The 22,514-nt window shown below is 35.2% G+C and overlaps 1 protein-coding gene across 1 annotated transcript in view; it reads right to left on the reverse strand.

Annotated features, from left to right (window-relative positions):
* Nucleotides 1-1,302: 1,302 nt before the first annotated feature.
* The window catches only part of LOC115214893, a 142,568-nt gene continuing 121,356 nt past the window's right edge, over nt 1,303-22,514 (reverse strand). Inside the window, exons 34-40 of the mRNA XM_029783924.2 lie at nt 20,842-21,004; nt 19,403-19,814; nt 18,203-18,320; nt 15,432-15,669; nt 11,864-12,152; nt 10,737-10,913; nt 1,303-1,789 (exon numbers count right to left, since the gene is read on the reverse strand). Of these exons, the coding sequence (XP_029639784.1) occupies nt 1,574-1,789; nt 10,737-10,913; nt 11,864-12,152; nt 15,432-15,669; nt 18,203-18,320; nt 19,403-19,814; nt 20,842-21,004 (1,613 nt within the window). The 3' untranslated portion in view covers nt 1,303-1,573. The remainder of the gene's footprint in view (nt 1,790-10,736; nt 10,914-11,863; nt 12,153-15,431; nt 15,670-18,202; nt 18,321-19,402; nt 19,815-20,841; nt 21,005-22,514) is intronic.

Here is a 22,514-nt window from a genome sequence, read left to right on the forward strand (position 1 = left end):
TATATATATATATATATGTATATATATGTATGTATATATATGTATATATATATATATTTATATTATATATATATATATATATATATATTTATATATATGTATATATATGTGTATATATATCATCATCATCATTTAGCGTCCGCTTTCCATGCTAGCATGGATTGGACGGGTCAACTGGGGTCTGTGAAGCTGGAAGGCTTCGTGAGGCCCAGTCAGATCTGGCAGTGTTTCTATGGCTGGATGCCCTTGCTAATGCCAACCACTCCGCGAGTGTAGTGGGTGTTTTTTATGTGCCACCTGCACAGGTGCCAGACAGAGCTGGCAAACGGCCACGAACGGATGGTGCTTTTACGTGCCACCGACATATGTGTATATATATATATATATTGTCCAGGATAGGACTACACAGCCACAGCAGGAAATGTATCAGGACATGAAATGTAAAAGCCGGACTAGACTACTTTATGCGCAACTCCATTGTCTCCCGAGACAAAAAGGATGCCAACCAATATATATATATATGTGTGTATATATATATGTGTGTATATATATATATATATGTGTGTATAAATATATATGTATATATATGTGTTTATATATATATGTGTGTATATATATGTATATATGTATGTATGTATATATATATTACATGACATGTCAAATTCGCCAGAAGGGCAGGGCCAACCCATAACATTACATGACATGTCAGAGAAGTAGACCTAATCCATAACATTACATGTCATGTCGTAGATTTGCCAGAGTGGCAGGGCCAATCCATATCATTACATGACATGTCTGTGTTTCGCCAGAGGGGCAGACACAATCCATAACATATATATGACTTGTAGGCATATGGTATTTTGTTATGCAACCATAACTTACTATGAAGTATATTAAACGTTTTTAGAATACAATACCATGTCCTACTGTGTTAGCAGTGCATTTAAATCATGTTAAGGTCATCTCTCTCTCTCTCTCTCTCTCTCTATATATATATATATATATATATATATACATATATACACACACATATATGAGTGTGTTGTGTGTATAACACTAAAATTATGTGACATAGTTTTTAGGTGTAGTTACTTACTTGTTGTTTGTTCTTTCATTCGCCCACGCCTTCTTTCGGTCACGTTTGGAATAACAAATAGCTGACACTATTCTGCATTTGATGATTGATAAATCAGTCTTTTATTGATGCAACTTTATTTATGATGAGGAAATTAGCTCACAGGGCCTGCACTAGAGAAAAAATAAGATAACTCTCAAATGTAAGTAAAAAAAGATTCTATAAAATTGGTTAAAATCTTTTATTGTTTATTAAGTTCCACCCCACCAACCCCCAGAAAAGGAAAGACAAGAAAAACATTGAAATTCTCTACTAATCACACCATATTGATGAATGGACTAATGATTATTTTTGTATGTAAAGTTTTCTTCATGTTTTTTTCTTCTGTAATGTTTCTTAAAAATGCTTAAAGTTCTTCCCAGTTTGTTTGTTTTTTTTTTCTTTTCAAAACGTCCTTGGAACTTTCTTGAAAATGCCTTTTTTTTCTAAAACTTCCTCTCAGCATTTACTGCTCAAATCATCTGCAACACAATGCACCACACTCTTCCGTTTCTCTTTGCTGTAAATACATTTGCAATTTCTACATCGTTTCTCTGACATCTGTGACTCCAGTTGATCATTTATTACACGTATATAACCACTGTTCTGTGAAAGGATCAGCTTGGCATTATATAAATTGCCATGGGTATGGAAGATCAGTTTGAAAAAGTCATCCTGTAATGGACAGATAAGAAAGTTTAGAATTAACACACTGCAAACTGAATGAAGATATCAATAAATAAATTCAAATAGAAATATATGCACCTCAACCACGTGTGTTTATACACACACACACACATACATATATATATATGTATGTATGTATATGTAAGTATATATGTATATATATGTATGTACGTATGTATATATATGTATGTATATATGTATATATATGTATGTATATTTATATATATGTATATATATGTATGTATATTTATATATATATATGTATATATATGTATATATATGTATGTATGTATATATATATTGTATATATACATACATACATATATACTTATGTAGGAAGTGTTGAGATGTCTTCATATATCCAGATAATTTATTCTCAAGCACAGAATAATGCCTCAACACCATGAAGAGGATATTATCCTTATATTGCAGAAAAATTTGTCAGCAGCCAGCCATGGGACTCAAACTCACATCTTTGTTATTACCAGTTAAGTCTGCTTTACCTTTAAGCTCAACTGTCCACTCACAAATTCTTCTGTAACTTTTGGACTTATAAATTTACCGTTTTATAAATACTGTATGTGAAATTCAAATTACAATATATGTAACCACAGTTTGTTTGTAGAAAGTGTTGGGATGTCCATATCTCTATATTTCAATACATCTCAACACATTCTACAAAGCAAACTTCTTTTGCATCATCATCCTCGTTTAACGCCTGCTTTCCATGCTAGCATGGATTGGACAATTTTGACTGAGGGCTGGCGAACCAGATGGCTGCACCAGGCTCCAATCTTGATCTGGCAGAGTTTCTACAACTGGATGCCCTTCCTAATGCCAACCACTCCGAGAGTGTAGTGGGTGCTTTTTATGTGCCACCAGTACGGGGGACAGTCAGGCGGTACTAGCAACGACCTCACTCAAATCTTTTTACACATGCCACTGGCACAGGTACCAGTAAGGCGACGCTGGTAACGATTACGCTCGAATGGAAGCCAGTTAGCCGCTCTGGCAACGATCATGCTTGGATGGTACCCTTGGTACCCTACTAGCACGGGCATGAGCCTCAATAAAAGGGTAACTTTATAAGTTCAAAAATTGCAGAAGAATTTATGAGTGGGAAGTTTAGCTAAAAGGTAATGCACTTAAGCGGTAATCAAAAAGATGTGAGTTTGAGTGTCATGGCTGGCAGCTGACAAATTTTTCTGCAATATAAGTATAATAACTTATTTATGCAGTTCACGATTATTCTGTGCTTAACAATAAGTTATCTCCATATCTGTGTATATATATGTGTATATGTATGAGTATATATATGTATGTGTGTATACATATATATATATATATGTGTGTGTGTGTGTATATATATATATACATATATATGTATGTATATATATATGTATGAGCATATATATGTGTGTATATATATATATGTGTGTATATATATATATGTGTGTGTGTGTATATATATATATATGTATATGTATGTATATATATATATATATATATATATACATATGCATGTATTTATATATATATGTATGTATCTGTATATATCTCTATCTGTCTATCTATCTATCTATGTATATGTATATATGTATGTATATATATATATGTATGTATATATATATATATATGTGTGTATATATATATATGTGTGTATATATATATATACATGTATGCATATATATATGTATGTATATATATATATGTATATATATATATATTTATATGTATATATATATATATATATATATTTATATGTATACATGTATATGTACGTATATATATGTACCAACACCACCGGAGAAAGCAACAATAAAAAAAATTAGAACTTTAGTCAATGAATACCAGGACTCCTTTACAGATAAGGAGAAAGACTATCTATGCAACTCAAGAACCAAAGAAAGCAATTTTTATGGATTACCTAAAATTGATAAAAGCTCTGAAATACAGAGAGCCATAAAGGAACAGAGGAACCACTATATAAGAATACAAAGGCCTGCAGACCTCACAATGAGACCAATAGTGGCAGGACCCCAGGCACCAACACAACAACTAAGCCACTTCATAGATGTACTCCTCAAACCTTTATGCCCACAGATACCAAGCTACATAAGGGATGACATACACTTCCTCACACATTCTAAATACAGTCCCGAAAAACACCATACTTGCAAGCTTTGATGTCACAAATCTATACACAAACATACCACACACCCTAGGTCTAGAAGCAATAAGACAATCGATAGAAAAATACAGAGAACTTATAGACGAACGCTTCAAGACAAACTTTATCACCCAAGCCACCCAATTAATACTCGAAGAAAATACATTCTCATTCAACAAGACATACCGACAGATAAAGGGCACAGCTATGGGTACAAAATTCGCACCTTCATATGCCAACCTGGTGATGGGTTTCCTGGAGAACAAACTATACGATGAAATAGGGAAAGTCTTCGAACACGACTTCAGGGAAGACATCAAGAAAAAGTGGAAATGCTACCTCGATGACTGCTTCATCTTTTGGAACAGATCAGAAGAAGACCTACGAACATTCCACAACATCCTCAATACGCTGCACCCATCTATCAACTTCACAATAGATACCAGCCACAACGAACTTCCCTTCCTAGACATCAACATCAAAATACACAACTCCATCATCACAACAGACATCCACTACAAAAAAACAGGCACACACCAATATTTAAATTTCCACTCCTGCCACCCATCCAACATAAAAAGAAACATCCCATATAGTATGGCAAGACGAATATGTAGCATAGTAACTGATTCACAAATACGACTAATAAGACTAGATGAACTTAAAAACTTCCTCCTAGAGCAAAAATACCCCCTTAAACTAATAGAAAATGGAATCACAAGAGCATTGAAACTAGACATCGCACAACTCAGGACACCCAAAACAAAAAACAAAGAAAACATTATCCCTTTTATAAACATGCACAACCCTGGAGTTACCAACATGTTCCAAATCATACATTCAAACCTGCCAATAGCCTTACAAAGCCCCAAAATGAAAAACATATTAAACAAATATAGCATAAAAAACAGTAGACGACAGGACAAAAACCTAAAGAAACACCTAACAAGAGCGAAATTCTCTTCAGAAACTAAAACGGAATTCTTTGCAAAAGAGTGCGGAGATGGTAGATGTGGGATCTGCAGCAACCCCACCTACAAATACATAGAGGGAAACAGAGAGATGAGATTTAAAAGTGGTTACGTATTTAAAGTAAATGCAGATATGAACTGCAAGATACAGAATGTTATATACTGCATAACCTGCCCCACATGCAAGGAGGATTACGTAGGTGAAACTGGTAATTCTTTGTGCCAGCGAGCCAGGATTCACCGACAACGTGTTCAGCAGGAAGAACTACGCAAGATACCACTAAGTACACACCTAGCGACATGTGGAGAAGGAAAGTTTAATATCTTTCCCTTCTACAAATGTCCGAAGAACGACACCTCTTTCAGGAGGAATATGGAAAAATATTTCATAGCTAAGTTCTCCCCCAAATTAAATGGCTGAAATTTTACTCATCATACATTGAAGGACAAATCATTCGATTTACAATGTAATATAGTAGAACATTTAGTATATGTGTGTATATATATATTACCTTTTATATACATTATATTTTTGTAATTTACTTAATCTTTACTTTTTAATTGTCATCTTAATTTTAACTTTCCTATGATATGCAACTTTCAAGATGGTGTAATTTAATTGTTCATTTTGAATCGATAAAAGGTGGCTTTTTTTCTAATATTTCATGTATAAGCATGTATATATATATATATGTATATATATATATATATATATATATATACCGCACCGACTGGCCTCCGTGCTGTGGGCACGAAACAAACACCATCCGATCGTGGCAGTTCGCCAGCCTCATCTGGCACCTGTGTCGGTGGCACATAAAAACACCATCTGAAGACCCGGCAAGACTAGTCAGGCCATAACCTGTGGCCCCTACCTGGGACGTAGTCAGTCCACCTGTGCATACCTTCCTTCTTGTGACACTTGTGAAGACCTGTTGAGGCAAGTGAAAATCAAAACAAATCAAAATAGATGAACATCAATGGAATTTGTATCTTTGTGGTACCAGTGCCGGTGGCACGTGGCACACAAGAAAACCATCCGAACGTGGCCGTAGCCAGTACCGTATCGACTGGCCTCCGTGCTGTGGGCACATAACAAACACCATCCGATCGTGGCCGTTTGCCAGCCTCATCTGGCACCTGTGTCGGTGGCACATAAAAACACCATCCGAGCGTGGCCGTCTGCCAGCCTCGTCTGGCACCTGTGTCACCCACTACACTCTCGGAGTGGTTAGCGTTAGGAAGGGCATCCAGCTGTAGAAACACTGCCAGATCTGACTGGACTGGTGCAGCTTTCGGGCTCCCCAGACCCCAGTTGAACCGTCCAACCCATGCTAGCATGGAAAGCGGACGTTAAATGATGATGATGATGATGATGATATATATATATATAGAGAGAGAGGTATAAATATCAACACAATTTTTCCCCCTCCTCCCTTTTTTCTCTCTTCTCTTCTCCAAACTCACAGACACCCACACACGCACACACAGACACACACACACATACCTCCACAAAACGATCATAAAAAGTGGAAAGAATTCTTAAACCCCAAAAAGCATTTGACCATTAAACACACACACTCTCTCACAATGATAAAAGGAAATATAATTTATGGCCTGCCTCCCTGCCACCACACACTCAGTGACACTGTGAAGTGGTCAAAACTGAAATTCTTTCTTTTTTCCCAAGACCTTAGAACCCCCTTGGAGTCAATATTCTGTCCAGCAGACCAAAAAAAAATTCTTTTCTTCTCCTTCCCTCTCCCTTCCCCTCTTTTTCTTTAGCCCTCATCCCAGATACAAAAACACACACGCACACACACATACACACATGTTCTCTCTCTCACTATCTCTTCATCCATCACCCTCTTGTACTGTCTTATATTCCTCCCCACCACTACAAACTCTATAAAATAATCCACTACAAAATAGTCAAAATTCCTCACACTGGAACTTAATTTGGTTTGAAAACCCCACTAGAATGGGAGAAAGCGCTAATGATCTAAGTGATATGATATATATATAAAAAATGTAATATATAAATAAATATCTGTAAATATAAACCATCATAAGCTGAAACTAGAATCAATCAATCAAAATCCGATTTTCTGAGTACCTCATTTCTCCTAATATATATATATATATATATATATATATATATGTACGTATATATATATATACATATATATATATATATGTACGTATATATATTTATGTATATATGTTTACATATATCTGTATATATATGTATAGATATAAATGTAAATATATTTGTATGTGTATATATATGTGTGTGTGTATATATATGTGTGCATGTATATATATATATATATACATGTGTGTATATATATTTGAATATATACATATATATATGTATATGCATATGCATGAATATATAGTGTGTATATATGTATATATATGCGTGTGTGTGTGTGTGTGTGTGTGTATATATATATGTAAATATATGCATGTATGTACATATATATATATATATATAATATATATATGTATATATATATATATATATATATATATATATATGAATTATATATATATATATGTATATACATATATATATATATATATATATATATTTATATATATAATCAAAATAAGCAACAAGGATATCCAGAGGTAATGCCCTACGATTTCTACATTTTAAAACTCATGTAATATTTGCCTTGTTCAATTAAATGGAGTCGCATGAAACGATTGTACTGCATTACCTCTGGATATCCTTGTTGCTTATTTTGATTATAATCACCCCACTTTGAATTATATGGATAATACCACACTAAATTCTGGTACCTTTAATTTAAGTATCATATTTAACTGAATCTAAATTTTACTGAACTTATATATATATGTATATATATATATATATATCATCATCATCATCATCATCATTTAGCGTCCGTTTTCCATGCTAGCATGGGTTGGACGGTTCTACTGGGGTCTGTGAAGCCAGAAGGCTTCATCAGCCCAGTCAAATCTGGCAGTGTTTCTACGGCTGGATGCCCTTCCTAACACCAACCACTCCGTGAGTGTAGTGGGTGCTTTACGTGCCACCCGCACTGGTGCCAGACAGAGCTGGCAAACGGCCACGAACGGATGGTGCTTTTTATGTGCCACCGGCACGAGGGCCAGGCGAGGCTGGCAACGGACACGAAACGGGCGGTGCTGGCAACGGTCGCGAAACGGAAAGTTCTCTTACATGCCACCGGCACTGGTAACACATCTGCAATTTCCATTGATCGATTTCCATTGATCGATTTCGATTCTGATCCTCACTTGCCTCAATGGGTCTTCACAAGCAGAGTTTCGACATGCCACCGGCACTGGTAGCACATCCGCAATTTCCATGATCGATTTCGATTCTGATCCTCACTTGCCTCAACACGTCTTCACAAGTAGAGTTTGTGTCCCAAGAAGGGAAGGTATGCATACGTAGCTGGCTCCATCCCATGTAGAAGGCCACGGGTTGTGGACTCACTTGTCCTGCCGGGTCTCTCGCGCACAGCACACTTCCAGAGGTCTCGGTCTCTAGTCATTTCCTCAGTGAGACCTATATATATATATATATGTATATATATATACATATATATATGTATGAATTTTATATATATATATATATATAATAACAAAATAATAAATAAAACATATGTATATATACATACATATATGTACATATTTACATCTATATGTATATATACCTGCATAATGGGTACAGGACACCCCAAAAAACGTCAAACACAATGAGAAACGAAAACATAAAAACAAAACCAGGGAAATGGAAATTTTTTTAAACAAAGAAAAAACAGAGTAAAAGACATACAACACAAGGAAAATTCCTCTTCTTCAGCTGCCTCTGTTTCGTCTACTCCGTGTTGTGAAGGTATGTATGAATTTTATATATATATATATATATGTATATATATATGTATATATATATATATATATATATATATATATATGTATGTATGTATGTATGTATGTATGTATGTATGTATGTATGTATATGTATATATATGTGTATGGAAAAATGTGGAGGTAGAAAATGCTAAGATAATTTTATAAAAACATTTCATTATCTCTTATATAAAATCCTTTCTGTCAGTGAGTATGTGTGTGTGTGTGTGTGTGTCTTCTAGGATCTCGGGCATCCTCCATCTGATTGCGCTCAATTTTGAAATGTAGATGACGATGGTATCAGGGCGTGTATAAGTCTTGAAAAAATTACAAAAATCGATTCCGGGTGAGAATGCGATCAATAAAGCCGTGGGAAATCGTTTTTCGTTGGAATAGAAAAAAGTCAATCGTTATTTCTTCTTTTGCTGGTGTCTCAAATTTAGGTTAAATCAGTGTTTCTCAAAGGGGATGCCTATGGGACGGTCGGACAAGTTGTTTTGAGAAAATTTGGTTTAAATGTTTGACAACTCAGCACCATCCATTGGACGGGGGGGGGTACGTTTTACTCGTATATATATATATATATATTCTTTTATTTGTTTCATACATTTGACTGCGGCCATGCTGGAACACCGCCTTTAGTCGAACAAACCATCCCCGGGACTTATTCATTATGAGCATACTACTTATTCTATCAGCATCTTTTGCCAAACCGCTAAAGATTATGGAAACCTAAACACACCAGCATTGGTTGTCAATCGATGGTGGTGGGGTGACGAGCAGACACACAAATATATACATGCACACACACACACACACATATAAGTATATATTTATATACAACAGGCTTCTTTAAGTTTCTGTCTACCAGATCCACTCACAAGGCTTTGATTGTCCCAAGGCTATTGTAGAAGACACTTGCCCAAGTAGCCACGCAATGGGACTGAACCTAGAACTATGTGGTTGTTAAGCAGTCTACTTACCACACAGCCACTCTTGCACCTAGATATATATATATGAAGGAGTGTAGAAAGGCTCCTGACTTTAAAGATATTATGAAAGGCCTAGTTGGATGCCCAACTTTCCAAATTCTTTTACAGGACTTAGGAAAACTGAAGAACTGCTGCAAGAGGTGTGTGAATCCGTGAAGGAAATATGTTAAATAAAATCGTAATTAACTCTACTTCCTGTATTTTCTTTTACCCAAAGTCAGGAACTTTTCAGCACCCCTTTGTAAGTGAAAGGAAGCAGAAGGCTTAATTGGATGGTAGAATTACAGGTATAGGCACAGTAATGTACCAGCTCCTGCATTCAGTCAACAGAAGAGAAGATGTTGGTAGTAAAGCCAAACTTACTCTCCACAGCTCAGCTTCCATTCCTATCCTTACCTACGGTCATGCATGTTGGGTGACGACTGAATCAGTATGAACAGAATTAAATGCAGCTGAAACAGGGCTCTTCTGAAGGATCATTGGAATAACATTACTCAAAGGAGAGCATAACTTGGAGATCAGGAAGGTTCTCCAAGTTGAGCTGCTACTTCTTCAGATTGAGCTCAAGTAATGGACATGTGATTAGAATGACATGGAAAAGAATTGCATGTCAGAGTCTTCAAACTGAACCAACTGGTAGGAGACCTAAGGGTAGACAAAGAACAAAATAGTTGGATAATATCTGTAGACTCCGTTGGTCATAGTTGGGAATCCAGCCAATAAGTATAATGACAGTTGCTTCTAATAGGGACCTATAGAGTTGGTACTTGAGAACTCTACTTGTATGACCCTTCCAGGAATAAGTGAGCAGAAAAATGAATGGATGGATGGATGGATGGCTCGATTGATCTGGTAAAATTAATGAAAAAGAAGACGAGAACAATTTCACTTACAGTAGGTATTTTGATTTCAATATTTTTCTTTGCTTTGTGGAAAACTTTTCCTTGGTGGGTCAGTCCATAATATTTTTTGTTCATTATTTTTGATGTGTCAGTGAAGATGTTAACTACAATGTCTCTTTTCGCTAACATGGACACTATGTGAGACAGATCAGTTGTATTCTGCAACGTCTGAAAATATGATAAAGAAAACATTTTAATAGGATCATTCTATTGAAAAGAAAATCATGCATTATATCCAGCTATAGATATTAGTATTGCATTTTGGCACAAGGCCAGCAATTTTAGCGGAGGTGATAAGTCAATTACATCGACCCCAGTGTTTAACTGGTACTTATTTTATAGATCCTGAAAGGATGAAAAGCTAAGTCAACCTCAGTGGAATTTGAACTTAGACCGTAAAAATGGACAAAATACCACTAAGCATTTTGTCCAGTACTCTAACAGTTCTGCAGGTTGGCCACCTTAAATAATAATGATAATAATAATAATGTATCATGTACATTGTTTTGTCTTGGTATAAAAGATGGGCTACAGCAAATATTCTGCTCAATACCACAGATTTGCTTGTCAGTTGTTTGACCTTAACCAGTTGAGCATGTCCCTTAGTGGCTGACGATCTGTGCATCTCTGATTACGAGCAGAAGTAGTGGGGGAGCATCATAGCCATGTGTTGAGAGGGATTCTTTGGGGTTTGAATAATTCACCTCTAGAAACATGGGTGCTTCGTTCAACATCCTTAAACAACCCTTATTCAGGGACCTTTCGAGTGGGATGGGTTACTTGACCTGAAGAAAATTCTAACTGGGCCCCACCTGCAAGGTTATGTGCTGTTTATCTTGATATGAGATCACCATGTCGTGCACATATGGTTGTGATGCATGTGCCTAGTGTACCCTTATCAGACGGGTAGTCATGATGGGTATACTGTGCTTCGTATATTTTACCCCAGTGTCACTTTGATGGCATGCACTGCTCTCTCACTCAATGATAATAATAATAATAGTAATAATAATAATAATAATAATCATAATAATAACGTAAAACAGAAGAAGTGAAGAGAATAAAATATGATAAAAAATATAGAGTCATAGGAGGGGATCTAGGGCATCTTAACATACCGTAATATCAGCAAATATCATAATCATACGTCCAGAATCTTTCTTGAATGGGTAGTCAGCTGCCCATAATAGGGCTTCATGAAGTGGGCTAAGCTGGTGACCAAAATGATGAGAGTTGTGAGGAGTGTACAGTGGACTTTTGTGTCCTTTATGAAAGTGATTATCATGATGTCCATGGCTCTGGTGACCATGTTCATCATGGTCGTCAGGATCTCCTCCACGTTTGCCTTGACTTGATTTCTTTAAGTTCTTCAAGGCCAAGTGGATGTTGTCTTCATCTCCAAAATATCTGAAAGAAAAGTAGAAGTAAAAGAAGTCATATTATTAAGAAAATATAGGCATAGGAGTGGCTGTGTGGTAAGTAGCTTGCTTACGAACCACATGGTTCTGGGTTCAGTCCTACTGCGTGGCACCTTGGGCCGTCCCAAGCGCTGTAAGTGGATTTGGTAGATGGAAACTGAAAGAAGCCTGTCGTATATATGTATATATATATGTGTTTGTGTGTGTGTGTATGTGCATATGTTTGTGTGTCTGTGTTTGTCCCCCCAACATTGCTTGACAACCGATGCTAGTGTGTTTATGTCCCCGTAAGTTAGTGGTTCGGCAAAAGAGACCGATAGAATAAGTACTAGGCTTTCAAAGAATAAGTCCTGGGGTCGATTTGCTCGATTAAAGCCGGTGTTCCAGCATGGCCACAGTCATATGACTGAAACAAGTAAAAGAGTGACATGACTAAAAAGTATCACCTAACCCCACAAAAAAAAATCATATGACAGCAAACCTAATTAAATGTTTGAAAAGCAAATCACATGGTATAAAGGTATCACATGATGATAATGGGAATCAAAAGCTATCAAACAGATTATCTGTAATTTTTCTTTTTGTGACATCTGCATACATAACTTTCCATCTAAACTTCATTCTTAACACCTGCTGCTATGTTCTGGTGACCTAACGAGATAGCTTTCATTATTTGCATTGATATATTAAATATACAGCTGTATTGTATAACACGTAGTATGCATATTGATGCCAAAATGGAAATATAATGTAATTCCACACTAAGATCATTACCAGATGAAGAAGGCTGAGAAATGGTTGTAATCATAAGATGTCAAGTGGTTGAATAAATATATTCATCTCTCATATCTCCTGACATTTTATGGTTTACATCATCATCATCATCATCATCATCATTTAAAATCTGTTTTCCATGCTGGCATGGGCTGGACAGTTTGATAGGGGCTGGCTTGGCCAAAGATTGCATCAGGCTTCTCTGTCTGTTCTGGCAGGGTTTTTATGGCTAGATGTCCTTCCTAACACCAGCCACCTTACAGAGTGGGTATATATATATATATATATATATATATATATATTTGTATATATATATATATATATATATATATTTGTATGTATATATGTATATATATATATATATATATATATATATATATATATATATATATATATAAATATATATATATATATATTTGGTGAAATAGAAAAATGAATAATCTTGTTGTAGATTAATCAAAAGTTTAACCGATACCTTGGTAGCAAAAATCACAGCAGAAGAAAGCACGGTTGGAGATAAAACCATTTGGTGTTGCAACCATGCGTTGGTGCGGATAATTGAATTTTAATATTATTAGTGAATTGAAGAAATGGAGTTGAACGAAGATTGAACAGAATTCCTTTTATTGCATTCTATTGCATTTTTTCCTGAAGAGAAAGCCACAATATGGTATCCTTATTTAATCAGAATTTGGAAAATTGTGGCTTTTGAAACATGTGTTGAATGCAATAAAAGGAATTCTGTTCAATCTTCGTTCAACTCCATTTCTTCAATTCACTAATAATATATATATATATATATATATATATATATATATATCAGGTTGAGTAAAAAGTAAGTAATGTTTTGGAACCATGAAGAATTTGTACTGGATTTTTGCAAAATTTTGAATCTTTTTTAAACATTTTTTGCAACTGTCTCATAATAGAGACATAAACTTTCCGAAATGCATCAATAAATTAATATTAATATTTTTTCCACTGTTGTTACAATCATCTGAAATGGAACTGTCAAAGCGCGATATTCGAGCAATTTTGCTATTTAACTCGGATGTAAAGCAGCTGAAACTGCTCACAGTATCAACGAAACATTTGGTGAGGAAATGAGCAGTGAGTGGTCAGTTTAAAAATGGTTTAAACGATTTTGCAGTGGAGACCTGAGCCTTGAAGATCATGAGCATAGTGGACACTCACCTGTCATCAATGACGGTTAATTAAAGACCGTCATTGAGAAAGATTCATGTAAAACCACTTGGGGACTGGCAAAAGAACTTCAAGTTAGCCAGAAAACTGCCTGCAACCATTTGCATGTGATTGGAAAATCAAAAAGCTCAACAAATGGGTTACCACACGATTTGAATAAAAATCAAAAAATGTGCAGATGTGAAATTTGCTCATCACTTCTTCTTCGTAACCAAACTGATCCATTTCTCGACTCTATTGTAACTTGCGATGAAAAGAGGATTCTGTACAATAATAAAAATCATTCTTCACAGTGGTTGGACCAAAATGAAGCACTGGAAACTTTCCCTAAACCAGAGCTCTTCAAAATAAAGGTTATGATGACTGTTTGGTGGTGTACTACTGGACTCATCCACTACAACTTCTTAAAACCTGGAAAAACCATTACTGTAGAAACACTGCCATGAAATTGCCAAAACTGCTACCCCTCCGTCCCACACAGGTCAACAGAAGAGGGTCAATCATTCTTCATGACAATGCTCCTTCACATGTTTCACTAATGATGTTCCAGAAGTTGAGGGAACTTAGCTACGAAGATCTTCTCCACCCTTATTCCCCAGACTAACACTTTTTCAAGCACCTTAATGGTTTCCTGTGAGAGAAGGGCTTTAAAAATCAAACCAATGCTGAAAGTGCATTCAAAGAGTTCATCAAGAGTTCAGAACTCCAGATTTTTATGTCACCGAAATAAACAAACTTGTAACTTGGTAAAAATGTGTTGATTGTAATGGTACTTACTTTGATGAATAAAATTTCTGCATTGTTGAAATATATTATGATGAATTTCATGTTTCAAAACGTTGCTTACTTTTTACTCAGCTAGGAATGTAGTAGAGTGCAAAATAGAACTCTATTATTTAAATTATTTATATTCGACAGATATATATCCTCATCTTGTTTGTTGTTAACACAACATTTCAGCTGGTGTACCCTCCAGCCTTCATCAGGTGTCTTGGGGGAAATTTCAAACCTGGGTTCTTATTCTTAAGAGCTCGTTCACCCTTAATTTAAATCTTGTGTATATGTTGTATCAAAACATGTGTAGTGTTTATGAAATAGCTGTCTCGCCATACTCTTTCTTGTTGACTCTACTTTTTCAATTTAAATATATAGTGAGAGAAAGAGACTGACAGACAGATATAGCATAGAAATTATATATTTTTTATTTTCCTTTGGCATGTGTGTGTGTGTGTGTGTGTGTGCCTAAGTGTGCGCATAGATATGAGAGAGTGAGAGTGAAATACTTCCTTACTGTCCATGAATTGTGTAGACATTAGCGTGTTCAGTTGAACCACCATAAGTTCCACCATAAGCCACAAGGCCCAGCCTAGCGTCTTTAACCTGAACTTGCTCAAACAAACTGTAGACATAATTGTGTGCTGGCTCTTTAGCAATAAGTTTGTGTTCATCAAGGATAAGAACCACATCACGCTTGATTTTTCGGGTCTTTTCTTTCCAGATTATTTGATCATGGGATTGTGTGCATTTAACTGTGAATTAGAAATGGTTTGATATTTGACATGATATTCAGTATGACAAAATTCTTGCACATGCATATACGTTTGAAAGTATATATTTTAAATAAAATGAGACAACAAAACCAAGGCAGTGTGAAATTTCTAGGACATTTATAAAGAGAAACGTAGTCTTACAGCTGTTTCGGGGACATGAGGTATATCCCTTCATCAGAGACAATATGAGAGAGTTAAATAGAGGTAAATAGTAGAGTCCCATATAAGAAGTTATTTTGGAAAGGGAGAGATATAGGAAGTATAAAGGGAATCTATTTGTTATTACTTGTTACTTCTATTAAAAATAAAGAATAACTCAAAATATTCTTGTCCTGTACTTTTCCAGTTTTATAATCTTAAGAATATTATTTCTCTTGCATGCATTTTCCCATGTAATCCATATGTTTTCGAGGCTATGCTATTATGTTAATTGATAATGCATCAAATGTGTCAATTAGCGGAGTCTTTGATAATTCTTTCCTTACCTCAATGAGGCTGGTGACATATATTAAAAGCCCTTATAGAACTATAGTCATAAAAAGGTATAGAACTACATTATCACCCTCAAATTTGAGAAACAAACATTCATAACTTTTTTAAACTTCATTGCATGAGATTGATACAATGAAATTGTTCAAATTGAGCTCTTAATTTAAGGTTAATCAAAATATAGTCTATTTTTAAAATAAAAAAGTTGATTATACTTAAATCCAATTTTTTGCCTTTTATTTATTGTGCCAAAACTATGAAATTCTTCATGCTTTCTTCTATCATTGAAGCTAAGATAAATATATTTTACTTTTAAAATAAAAAAGTTATTTAGACCTAAACTTGATTAGTGGCATTACTTACTCTCCTATAACATTGCTAGAAATTCTGATGTAAACTTTTTTCCACTGGACCAAATCTCAATTTTTTTATGCCAAAATGTAGCTAGGGACCAGTCCTCTTCAAAAATATTAACAGTGTTCCATTTGGTTAAGAACTGAATTAGTGACAAGCTCTGAAAGATGCTGCATGTGAGTAAATTACAGCCTTAAGAATATTATTCAACTACTACCGTAGTTGAATGATATATATATATATATATATATATATATATATATATATATATCTTCATCATCATCATCATCATCGTCATCGTCATCATCATTATCGTCACTTTCCATGCTGGCATGGATTGTACAGTTTGGCTGAGGACTGGCAAGCCAGAAGGCTGCCCCAGGCTCCAATCTGATCTGGCAATGTTTCTACAGCTGGATGCCCTTCCTAATGCCAACCACTCCAAGAGTGTAGTGGGTGCTTTTTACATGCCACTGGCATATATCACTAATGCATTGTCTCTCAACTTGGTGTCCATATAGCCCCAGAGGGTCCATATAAGATTTCTGGTGGGGGTCCATGCAACAAAAAGATAAATTGGGGATCCACAGTGATATTTTAATGACTTCTGAAAAAATTTTATTTTAGATGTATGTATTGTTATGAATTGCAAGAAGCAGCTTGGTTTCTTTCTACAGATGGAAAATGGTTAAGAACCCCTGATCTGATCTAACGTAAATTGTATTAAACTAAGTGTTACTGATAATTTCTTGCTTTTGTAAGGAAGGAAAATACATTTTTTAGTAAAATCTGCACAGGCATAGGAGTGGCTGTGTGGTAAGTAGCTTGCTTACAAACCACATGGTTCCGAGTTCAGTCCCACTGCATGGCACCTTGGGCAAGTGTCTTCTACTATAGCCTTGGGCCGACCAAAGCCTTGTGAGTGAATTTGGTAGAAGTAAACTGAAAGAAGCCCGTTGTATGTATATATATATATATATATATGTATGTGTGTGTGTGTGTGTGCATGTTTGTGTGTCTGTGTTTGTCCCCCCAACATCACTTGACAACCGATGGTGGTGTGTTTACGTCTCCGTAACTTAGCGGTTCAGCAAAAGAGACTGATAGAATAAGAACTTGGATTACAAAGAATAAGTCCTGGGATCGATTTGCTCAACTAAAGACGGTGCTCCAGCATGGCCACAGTCAAAATGACTGAAACAAGTAAAAGAATAAAAGAGAATAGAATATGGTTATTAGTGATTGGTATGTCTATTATGAAAAACAAAAATTGGGAGGAATATGAGATCCAAGAAGACAGCTGAATAAAAAGAGTTTGCTTCTTTTCAGGAATGGAGCATGTTTTCTGGGAGAGGACTATAAAAAAAAGGGGGTTATATAGCTAGGCTCTGGAATGAGAGCTAATTCTTGTGTAAAATATTGCAAGGCAACAGCTGAGATTCTAGCTTAGTTTCTGGATAGAGACAGTAGTTTTAAATCCTGTGACTACTTGGGAAAGGGTGAATACAGTTTGTTTCAGGAGATTGTACGCATAATTTTTATTGCCTAAAAGAAATGATATAATATCTAGCAAGATTTGAACATCTATGTTGCAGTAAGAAATCCTTCACCTCATTTTGTTATGTCTAATGAACAGTGTTATATTGAAAAATGTTTAGAAAAGTCTTACTGCAAGTTTTTGGTAAATCAATATCTTTCTTTGGTTGACATTGGCTGACATAGGTTGATACTAAGGAACAGAGACCAGATTTCTTGTCCGAATCAGCACAGCTTTCGATGCAATGATCCTGTAAAGAAAAGCAATATTGATTACTCAGAGAACCAGTTCTGGAGGCAACCCCTTTCATGCAATCATTGACAATAATTCACCTGACATGGAACTTATCAAACAACACAGATTTAACATATAACCTCATATAAATATAGAAATAACTGTGAATGGTGTTAAGGTAGAGGCTTGTAACACATAAGGAGGCAGGCTTCGACCTGATACGTGTACAGATTTCTTTGAATATTTAGAAGAAGCAGAGTAGGACTCGAACCTTTAGAAGCTCTCATAGAATTGTGATATTAATGCAGTTGATGTCTAGCTTTAACTTCTGCTGGAGAAATAGGAACAGTGAGGGGACTTTAGAGGGCTGCATATCTTGGAAGAAAATATTAGACAATAAAACTATTTATTGTAAGTTTGTAATGTAAGAAACTGTATGGGATGACAAGGTGGTGGTGGTGGTGGTGGTGGTGAATCCTATGAACCACATTAACAAGCTGTGTTGTGAGTAGCTTACTAACTCAGAAGAACAAAGTCATAGTAAAAGACATAGTAAAGAGAAGAATCGGTATATTTGTGATCTGATGGTTGTGACCTGAGTACTTTCAAGTCTAAAATAAATTCATTCCTTTCTTCTCAATTTCTCTTTCTTCACAGTCCCTTTACACAGACTTCTTGCCATATTTGGGACTTTCAGAAAGAAAAACAAAAAAAGAATATGTAGGTGAGTGAGCCATTGCTACTCATCCAGGTATTTTAATTACTCAGCCAGGTAACCTGCTTTTGGATGGGGTCAAAGATATTTGTGTGTAATATCAGCTCTGTCTTCGATATCTGGGTCATACTTATGTCTTAGAGAGAGGGTTTGTAAATAACTAATCTCGGCTGAAAGGTTTTGGGGCCCAGTCAAGGAAGTGTGGTTTTAGAAATGTCCAATATGTGAAGTGGCAACAAAAGATGAGAGATGTTTAGGACTAGCATTTTTTGTAACTTTGAGGGTTTCAACTAAGTATTGTCTATGTAGAAGAAGAAGAAGAAGAAGAAGAAGAAGAAGAAGAAGAAGAAGAAGAAGAAGAAGAAGAAGAAGGTGTGACTTACCAAATAATTCATAGGATTATTCTCATCAAAGCAATTATTTAATGGTGAAAGGTAAAGAGCAAACATTTCCAGACATTTCTGTTTTGTTTCTGCAGGACAGTGCTTTGGATACGTTTGAGCAACGTCCTTCTTGGAAATTTCACATTTTTGTCTCTTGCTCAGTTCATAATGGTTAATGAACTGAGCAGTATTTGATGCCAGTGTACCATCAGTCAGTTTCATATCAGTTCCAAAGTCTCCATCAGCATTACCCAAAAGTCCGAGTGTATGATTATGGTGAATTCCATCAAATATAATTTTCATTTCATTTGAGCTACACATTATTTCAACTCCATATATTGATGTAACAACAACATAAGGGCCCCATATTTTGGCTGAGGTCATTTTCATTGGACATTGATATGGAAGTTCTCTAAGACAACAAAAAGAAACAACTATTAAATTTAGAACTTTATTTCTTGAAAAAAAAATATTTTAAAAAATGAATTAGAATAAGTTTAAGTGAAAATAAAATATATTTGGTTTGCAAGATTCGTGATGTGAACTCATGTGTTGAAACACATATTTGTGTATGTTGGGAGGGTCATTATGCTAATAATAAACACATGTACTGGCTCTATTTCACTATGTTATTTATTGGTCAATTGGTTAAATATTTAACCAATTAATAAATCAATTATTTAATTAATTGTTCAGTCAATCAAACAATCAGTTAGGTTTGTCAAAGTCCTTTTATTGCCATTCATGACCACATCAATGACTTTTGGGGTCAATAAAATAAGTACAGCTGAGCACTAAAACTTTCTAGCCTTGTGCCAAAAACTGAAGTCAGTATAATTGAAAAAAAAATTGCTGATATTTAGCACACTTGCTCCATAATTAAGTGTGCTAAATAACGTAAAAGTGGTGCTATTGTATGGGGCTGAGACATGGCGAACAACAGTTAAGTCAAATAAGCAAATACAATCGTTCATCAACAGATGCTTGTGTAGTATACTTAAAATTAGATGGCCCCAACACATAAGCAATATGGAGCTATGGCAAAGAACAAATGAAGTTACGATTAGGGAGCAAACATTTAAGAAAAAGTGGAAGTGGATTGGTAGCACAATTAGAAAAGAAACACAAAATGTAGTGAAAAGTGCTTTAAAGTGGAAACCGGTTGGATATAAAAGGAGAGGTAGGCCTAAGACCTCGTGGCTGAGATCAACACAAAAAGAACTAGAGAAAGAGAGACATTCATGGCAGAGTATAAGTACAGAAGCCACAAATTATGCGACATGGAATTCGACTATAAGTGGCCGATACTCCACGTTGGAGGGTGAAAGGCATAAAGAAAAGAAAGATATTTAGCACAAGGGATATCAAATGTTCTTTTCATCATAAACTGGAACAAGAAAAAAAGATTAATAAAAAGCTGACATTCATATTGTACTTACATGAATGAGCTGTCTCCATCGACAGAGATACTGCAGTTGTTAAATATCTTTAAACTAGTTTTTGTACATGATAATGTGACCCCATCATTTTCCTTGAGGATAGCAAATGTTTTATGGGCTACATCAGCAGCCAACAGGTGAGTACATTTATTGCTTCCAAAATCTGAAAGAGAAAAAAAGGAAATTGTTTAAAAATCTTAAAGCCAACTGCATTTATCAAGAGTTAGCCAAAATAAATACATCATGCTATTATTTCAATTCCTTACTACTATTAGTATAATTAAAATGACAAGCTAAGGTAGAGAGCTGACAGAACCATTATCATGCCGAACAAAATGCTTGGCAGCGTTTCTTGCCCATGTCAGTATTTGAACCGAGAATGTAAACTTTGTCATTCATCCTTTTGGAGTCAATAAAATAAATACCAGTTGAACACTGGGGTCAATATAATTGATTAGCCCCCTCCCGGTAAAATTTCAGGCCTTGTGCCTATAATAAAAAGGGTTATTACTATTATTATTAACCCTTTCGTTACTGTATTTATTTTGAGATGCTCTGTGTTCCTTTCAATTATTTTAAATGTAACAAAAAATTTAGTAAAATAACTTAGTTATCATTCAGCTAGTGTTGGGAACATAAATTGTGACTAAGGTTTGGTGGAAGATTTTAATTCAGAACTTATGAAAACAAGACATTTGTACTCAGAGCCAGAGCCAGAGCCAGAGCTGGTTTCTGCCGGGTTGGTAACGAGAGGGTTAAGGTGTCAATCTAGCAAAATCACTAACACACTGGACAAAATGATTAGCAGCATTTCATCCATTTTTACAGCTCAAATGTTACTAAGGTTAGTTTTGATTTTTTTTTACTTTTGGGGACGGTGAAGTAAGTACCAGTTGAACATAGGGCTTGATGTGATCAACTAGCCCCTTCCCTCAAAATTTTAGGCCTTTTGCCTGTAGTAGAAAGATAATTATTATTGTTGAGTAATGGATCCATCTAACTGATTAGCACAGTTCCTCTAAAATTGCTAGTCTTGTGCTAAACTTTGAAACAGTTACCATTGTTATTATAAAGCTGGTGGGCTGGCAGAATCTTAGGACAAAATCCTTAGTGGCACTTCTTTCAACTCTTTACATTTTGAGTTCATATTTCTTGAAATATATTGTACAAAATATTAACCTTTTAACTATGAAACCAAATTTCCTGGTTATTCCAATAATGATGTTAAATATTCACCTAAAAGAAATAATTCTTATTTTCTGCAAATTGCTTAGCCTCAATAAACTCGGTATATCTCAGCAGAAAATATTTTCAAACATGACATTCCTCAACTAAAGATAAATTGAGATATAATGTTGCTTCCCACAGTTAAAGGTAATGAAATTTTGTAAGCATAAATTTGATTCTTACAGTTAAATGAAAAAAAAAAAGTTTTTACAAACATGTATCTCTTCTTCATATATTGCAATGCTTCAAACAAATTACAGTACTCCTGTAACCCTTTAGTATTTAAACCAGCCATATTCAGCCCAAATATTCCACCCGTTATGCTTAAACCAGTCAGATATGACCTCTCGCACCTACCCTGCAATGTCACTCAAATAAAATAAACAATCACATCTTTGAAGTCTTGAAGTTATGAAATAATGCATGATTAATTAACGTGAATAAAC

The sequence above is a fragment of the Octopus sinensis genome, linkage group LG8 (genome assembly GCF_006345805.1).
Source record: "Octopus sinensis linkage group LG8, ASM634580v1, whole genome shotgun sequence".
Taxonomy (NCBI): domain Eukaryota; kingdom Metazoa; phylum Mollusca; class Cephalopoda; order Octopoda; family Octopodidae; genus Octopus; species Octopus sinensis.